Genomic DNA, 7484 nt, shown 5'->3' with positions numbered 1-7484 from the left:
AACAAGGCCTTCCTTGATACCGGTATGCTGGCAAATACTCTCCCACTGAGCTATACTTTTTTTCTATTTGTTTTTTTGAGACAGGGTTTCTCTGTGGCTTGGGAGCCTGTCCTGCAACTAGCTCTTGTAGACCAGCCTGGTCTTGAACTCACAGAGATCCGTCTGCCTCTGCCTCCGGAGTGCTGGGACTAAAGGTGTGCAACACCACCATCCGGCTTGAGCTATACTCTCAAAGCCTCCAGTGAGTTATTTATCAATTTGTTTCTGAAGACAGTCTGGCTCTGTAGCTGGTCTTGAATCACAATCAGAAATCACTACTCTCTCAACATGAGTGATGGAATTACAGGTGAGAGGCAACACACCTGCATCGAATGTTATTTTAAAGGACTGAAAAATTTATGTATTCATGCAATAATTAAGAAAAAGGAAAACAATTTGGAAAAACACAACTATTCTTTTCCGGTAGTTCCCAAGGGAAAGAAGCCACAAACCCACATTCACCTCCCTCCCGAGTTAAAAATTCTACAAGGCCGATTGATTCAACTATGATAATAGAGACTGGAATGTTGCAGCCTGGAGCCAAATTATCTTAGGCTATCCTTAGCCTCCTTAATAGCCATTCATGCCCCGCTCCTATGTTTAGCCTAACATCTATCCTTGTGACCATCCTTCCAGAATGTACAGGCAGAACACGAGCTTCCACCAATCCCAAAGACGAACGTCATCGTATACAAGTGAAAGCCTATAGTAGATACCTATCAATGCATCTGAAAAATGTCTTAGCACTTTTGTTACCATATAAACGTCAGAAAACCGTTATGGTGAATGTAGTTTGAATCCATGTTCTTGGGTCATGGACACTCATACTTGGCTCCAGAATAAACTATTCCCTTTGAGGTGAAATTGTTTTTTTTTTTTTTTTTTTCATCCACACTTTCAGTAAGGGCTGACACTTGAGCGTTTTAACTTTTCACTATCAATTGTTAACAAAAAACATTTTTTTAAACCACGTGAAATGGAGTCCAACTCAGTCTACCCTAGCAACTTCTCAGTGACAAATAAATGGCGACGTTATTTCCTCGGTACTTTTCCAGTTAAGTCCTTTATACCGCAATTAGGAACTCAAAGGAATTCCTCTCTCCTTTATGGAATATTACTACCTTACATATTGCCTTCCAGACAGGAATTCAAAGCCTGGCTGGTCAAGAATGTCAGCAGAGCATCCCAGACTGTCCTTTTCTATTCCCTAGTGATAGTGGGGCTTTGACACTTTATTAACCGTCAGTATGAGAACAGAAATTAAAAACACAGAGTCTACCGCGGACGGACACAGAACCACGAGCAGCGTGTGCACCCTGGAGGCCGCAGTGAGCCTGAGAGGGACAACAGGACCAGGGCGGCCGGCCTCCCTCACCGTGAGGGACGCAAGCGGCGAACAAAGGGGCTTGGGCCGGATCCGAGGCGGGAACCCGAGGCCCGAGTCGCCGCCGTCGCATCCCCGCCCGGCCGGCCTCCTCCTCCTCCTCCTCCTCCTCCCGCAGCCGGCGCGGCCTGACGCGCGTCCCCGGGCTAGCGGCGGCCGCTCCATCTTGTCCTGTCTCCCGCGGCGGCGCCGCTATCTGAAACGTCTACCTCGGCAGGCGCAGGGGAGGGACGGAGGAAGGGAGGGAGGGAGAGGCCGCCGCCAGGGGCTGAGGCCGGGGACGCGGGCGGGCGGGCGGCAGCCAAGGTCACCAGAGCCAGGACAAAGGACACGTAGGGGACGAGGCCTACGGAAACAGGGCTAGGCGACTTCCGGCAGTGCGCGGGCCGTCAAGCCCGGACTCCCGCCCTCTCGGAGGACAAAGCGGCGCCGACGGACGCGCGCCCCCCCCGGCCCCGCCTCGGCGCGCGCCCGGCGCCCGCACGGCGACGCGCACGACGGTTGGAAATGGCGGTTAAGGCGGAGGAGGGGCCGCGGGGGCGAGCTTTCTCGGCGCTCGGCGTCTCGAGCCACGGCGCCTGGGGGACGGGGGCCGAGGGCGCCTCTCTCGGTCGCCTCCTCTCTGTCGTCCCGTCCCTGACGGCCAGCTACGGGGCTGGAGGAGCTGTGACCCGCCCCGCGGAACAAAGGACGGGCCGCGGCGGGCTTCGGCGCGGCCACGGGGCGCTCCCTAAGATGGCCGCCGCGCGGGAGGGTGGGCGGAGCCCTGCTGCTTCCGTCGCGCCGGGGCGGGGCGGGGCGGGGCGGGCGGGGCGATGAGTGGCAGCCATGGCGGCCGCGCGGGAGCCGCACGAGCCGGAAAAGAAGGTAAAGCGCGCCGTGGGGCCCGCGGGGAGGGCGCGCAGGGCGCGGGGCTTTCCTGTCCGGTCCCCATGACCACCGGCGATTGCAGCCGTCTAGTGCTCGCAGTTGATTCAAACTGGCCGAGAGCAGACCCGCGGGATCGGAATGAATACTGCGCTGTACTTTGGTAGCTAAGGGCTAGTAGGAGGGGTCATGAAATCTATCCGGAGCGCTGGGCGAGGTGACACGTGCCAGTAATCTCAGCATTAAGGCTGAGGCAGGGGCAGCCGAGTTCTAGGCCAGCCTGGGCTAATGCGGCAGTCTCTGCTTGCATAACACACGAGCACGCGCGCACGCACACACAGGTAAGGTAGATTCGCTAATCCTTTTGAGTGCTGCATGGATTGGGCTCTATTATCAAACGGACAGCCTTTGCACTTTACATCCTACTCTGGTAATTAGGCTGTGGAATTTCATTTAGAAGTCAGACCTAAGGAAACTGCCCTGTTAGACAGTGAACAGCTAGACTTCATAGAATGGCTACAGGCAAAAGGAAAATGTGATACAAAACTCGTACTCGAGCATGTACGTGCCTTGGTAGCAATGCTTACGACTGTAGTCTAAGTAAAATCGAAAAGCCATGGTGAAACGTCTAAAGATGTCACCTGATACATTTTTACGAATTAAACAGCTATAACGTACTGATCAGATAAGCTGGTATTACAACAAAGGTCAAGTGTTGACCTATCTCATCTAGACTTGCTGAAAAAACTTCACGTGGATTTGACAAAGATATTTTGAAAATACCTCATCAGCTTACAAAATGACTGAATAAGCACAACAGGGAGGGGTATAAATAACATTCAACTGTAAGTCTTGAGCTGCAAGGTAGAAACATTAAATTCAGATAAAAGGGCAGATCCTGGCCAGTGGAACAAGATGACATTACTGCAAATTGTTCCAAACAAATGTATCCCATTGCTGAGATGAATTCTAAATCTTGGCATTGACAACCCTGCTGTGCAAGACAATTGGAGTTACTAGCTGTAGAGATGTAGGCAATGTTAGTAGTCTTGCCATTAAAAGGGAGCAGGAAATTGGTATTTTGGTTCTGGTTGGGGCTAGTGAGATAGCTCAGCACGACGCCTAAAACTAGAGCTAATTCCTAGAGCCCTAGTGGTGAGACTGTCATCAGATAGTTCTGACTCCCATCCATCCAAATAGCAGCACTTCTTTAGGGGGTTGGACTGGTAAATGCAAAAAGGGGCTTAGGAATACTGGTGGGGAACTTGCCTACCAGCCATGAAAGGCAGAAAAGGCCAGGTGTGCGACCCTTCAACACTCACATGTTCCCCATCAAAGGGTGAACCTTTCTAAAAATGTTCCATCTGCATGTTTTTGCTTGCATGGAGTCCAAGGTGCCCCCCCCCCCAAGTTGTAGTGATACAACTGCCATGCAGGTGTTAGGGACAACCTGTAGTTACAACAGCCAGTGCTCTTAACTGCTTAGTCAGCTTGAGCATATTTTAAATGCATTGAGCACTTTAATGGTACATTTTATCTGAGCTGTCCAAGCTAAGAACAGTAACCTGTAAATTGCAGTGTTTCACAATTACAGGAGGGAATCCAATTGAAGTGGTCTGGATGTATCTGGTGCATTTAGGTGCATTTATCTTGGCCGACTTGAGATCCCATTTATATAGATAGCCTGTGCCCATTCATCATGTCCTGGATGCAAGAGTGTTTATAGCTGTCCCACTATCCCATCATTCTTATGCTACAACAAAGGAGGGTGTGCAGTCTCCCAGTTAGCTTATGGTGAGAGCAATTCCCAAACTGAGTGGAAGGACAGCCTGTGAAGCTTGCAGCCTGTTTATGAAGTAGCCCAAAAGTTGGGTGTGATACAAGCAAAAACAAACAAACAAACAAAAAACACTAAGCCAACAGAAGCCATCTGGGAAAGCAAAATTTTACTTTAATGATAACCAAGTCACATTTTATCTTCAAGCAGATCCTTGAGCCAAAGGAGTAAGACACGAGTAAGGTCCAGCCCTACCCACATCTGTGCTCTAAAAGGTCTGAGCTGCCTTGACTTAGCTTTCTTTTTCCCACCCTCATTACTCCCATTGCAGGCGCCATCTCTTATGCAGTGTTCTAGCTGCATTGATTGGATGGCACTGAAGACCGACATTCAATTATCCAGACCTGTTTTTGGGATCCAATACAGACAGCGTAGCTTCTTTCACACATGCTACATTAACAAGTTACAATTTCGCTTATGAGAATTTTAAATCTTGGAGCGCAGACCAATTTTCAATTCACAGCAACCTTCTTGTAGGTATTACAGTCACGAACCACCTACCAGCTGCCTGGCTAAGACATATATTAACAGGATGTTAAAACGAAAGTCTTTCCATCCCATCCCATAGCCAGTGTGTGCGACAGATATAAAACTATTTAGTTACCTTATACTAGAGGTCAAATATGCAAGTGCAGCCTCAGGAATTATTCCAATTCCCAAAATGATAAATTAAGAGTACATTTAAACTTTTTCCTCGTTCAATCTGCATCCTTTTTCATTTTTTTTCCTAGTCTTTTAAGCTCCTAGGAATTTTAGATGTTGAGAACATTCCCTGTGCACGAGAATCTATACTATATGGCTCATTAGGATCTGTTGTGGCTGGACTTGGACATTTCTTGGTGACCAGTGAGTATTTCTCCTGAGCATTATTTCTGTGGTGAGACACTTTCTACATAGGACATGATCACACTGACCATGCTTGTTTTTGACAGGTAGAATTAGGAGATCATGTGACGTTGGAGTGGGAGGATTTATGCTGGTGACTTTAGGATGCTGGTATGTTTATTTCGAGGTTTACTGTGCCCAGGCTCTCCTGGAACCAGGGTGGTCTTAGACTCAGATCTGTACTCCACCCTAGGATTAAATCTGCTAGGATTAAAGGTGTGCAACACCACCACCGACGCCTTCAGAAATCGGGGTTGGGGTGGGATGATTTCCTGTGGTCCTGGCTAGCCCTTACTATCCTGAGTGCTGCTGGGATTAAAGCCATGAGCCGTTAGTCTCGGGTAAGAAAATTCTTTACATCAAAATGTGCCCTATGACAATGTCAATTCTGGTAAACACCCACTATCAGTCATTGAATGCCCGAGCAGATGAATGGCAGAGTTCCATTAAAGTATGCACTTGATCTGAATAAAGTGAGCTCAACCTACAGAGTCCAACAATGTTCATGTTCCACAACAGATAATCTAAGGTGACATGAAAAACTTTTAAAGCTTTTGTATCTTGACAGGGGTCATACAAATTTTAGCAATTTGTATAAAATTAAAAATCCCTTAGGGTAGTCATATAGAAACTAGAAATTTATTCATATTCTTTTCTTACAAGGTTCCACTGTAGGTATAATTTTGCTAAGCAAAGAATCCAGGAAAGAATTGCCAGAGAAGGAATTAAAAATAAGATTTTATATGAAAGCACCCACCTTGATCCTGAAAGAAAAACTGCGAGCAGTAACAGCAGCTGAGCAACCTTGAACATAGAAACTCAGAACTACTCCTTCGTATCAACCACAAATGTATACTGTGTACAATAAAAAAAGCTCTGAAGTGTGAGTTGTATTGTCACTTGCATGAAAACATTTTCTGGTCTTGGAAGCCAGAGTATATGCTTGTACACTGTACCAGTCATGCCAGAAGAAAAAAAAAATGAACCTTATCTATTGAATACAATGAAACGTGCCAGACTGTAGGAGAAATTTCACCTGAACATCTATCCTTCAATATGAAGACTGTTTTTCTTTTGATCACCATGAAGGCCAGGGTGCAGACTTGTGTAACTACCAGTCAATTATGGTTTATACACATGAACTAAGTTTTCAGCTGGTAGCCACCTCAGAACTTAGACACTGATATTAGTTTATGGTATGTCAATGGTTAAATGGTCAATCTAGTATTCTAACAAGATGTGGACAGTGTTCTTATGCTTTCAGGTTTAATTTACTAAGAGCTCCAGTTTTATCATACCGCAATTATATCTTACCGTGAAGAGAAACCTCTTGGTTGGTAACATTCCAGTATCTTCTGCTACTTACAAAGTTCAGTTTCACAGGAGCACAACTGGATAAAAAGAGCCACAAAGCATTTAGTTTCCTTGACTTGCCTGGAACAAGCCATTATACATACTTCAATGAGCACTAATGTTTCTAAAATCTTGTATTTTACTTTTACAATCTTACTGCAAGCATCCTTGTATTACAGGTATGAATCACTATGGCACCTTACTTCAACCTACTGTTGTTATCCCACCCAAACAATGACAGCTGTGCCTCACGGACACCAGAATGTCCATGATTGCCAGAAACCTTTACTAACTTTGTTTTCCTTACAAGTCTCCTTTCAGCCTATGTACCACACCACACCTAGGTTTCCCAAAAGGTCAGGCATAATTGAGTTCTATTGCTATGTATTTACTAGGTAAGGTCCAAGACACCATGTCCATCCCAGCCCTAACTTTTACATTGCCAATTTTAAACTCAACCTACCTTCAATGCCCTCTGTGCATACTGCTTCCTTCATTGTTCCGATAATCCCGAAATTTCATACTAGGTGATATAGCAGTAGGTACCAGCTAAATAGCTGATTAAAATAGAATTATAGTGTTAGTAGTTTTGAAGTTTTTTTCGTAATTTATCTACCAATCCTAGGCTGTATTCCTTTGCCCCCTCCCTCAACCCCTCCCTCTGATTCCTTGCTTTTCCATCTTAGTAAAAGGACCTCGGGAGATTTAATAGAACAGCTTTTTTTCTGGACTTGTGACTTAGTGACTGAATTTGGAAACAATAAATCTCAACTATGCTAAAACCAGTATTTGATTTGCAAGCATCTTTTTAGTCTACGTACCTCTAACTCCATCGATGGTTTCCCTTTGCTTCGATTATATAATGCGGAGGTCTATATAATAAATTCAGGATTCCTGTTTATGCACTTTTCAGCAAAGAGCTAAGGATCAAATAGGGTTTGAATCCTTCTATTCCTAGATAAAAATCTGACAGGTGTCAAAGCACCCCTTTAAAAGTCATGTTAAATATGCACTATTCTTTGGGTACGCAGACCTTAGTAAATAGGAAAATTAAACAGTTTCTATAATTCTGACTTCAACGGTCCTCTATAATTTTGAAGCACCTTAATGGCCTATTAA

The 7484-nt window shown here is 45.8% G+C and overlaps 1 protein-coding gene across 1 annotated transcript; it reads left to right on the top strand.

Moving 5' to 3' along the window:
• Positions 1-2203: 2203 nt before the first annotated feature.
• On the top strand, positions 2204-7150 carry LOC113836095 (cytochrome c oxidase assembly protein COX20, mitochondrial). The gene is made up of 4 exons (XM_027418866.2): positions 2204-2290; positions 4859-4973; positions 5060-5123; positions 5676-7150. The coding sequence occupies exons 1-4, from the start codon at positions 2252-2254 to the stop codon at positions 5809-5811; spliced, it is 354 nt and encodes a 117-aa protein (XP_027274667.1). The 5' UTR covers positions 2204-2251; the 3' UTR covers positions 5812-7150.
• Positions 7151-7484: the final 334 nt, after the last annotated feature.

Source organism: Cricetulus griseus, chromosome 5, assembly GCF_003668045.3.
Source record: "Cricetulus griseus strain 17A/GY chromosome 5, alternate assembly CriGri-PICRH-1.0, whole genome shotgun sequence".
NCBI classification, from domain to species: domain Eukaryota; kingdom Metazoa; phylum Chordata; class Mammalia; order Rodentia; family Cricetidae; genus Cricetulus; species Cricetulus griseus.
Note: the sequence above shows the minus strand (reverse complement) of the source record. Positions and strands in the feature narration are given on the sequence as shown.

Coding starts and splice junctions, on each gene's coding strand:
- LOC113836095 (XM_027418866.2), top strand. CDS start 2,252: ATGGCGGCCGCGCGGGAGCCGCACGAGCCGGAAAAGAAG. Junction 2,291..4,858: donor CGCACGAGCCGGAAAAGAAG/GTAAAGCGCGCC, acceptor TTTTTTTCCTAG/TCTTTTAAGCTCCTAGGAAT. Junction 5,124..5,675: donor CTGGTGACTTTAGGATGCTG/GTATGTTTATTT, acceptor TTTTCTTACAAG/GTTCCACTGTAGGTATAATT.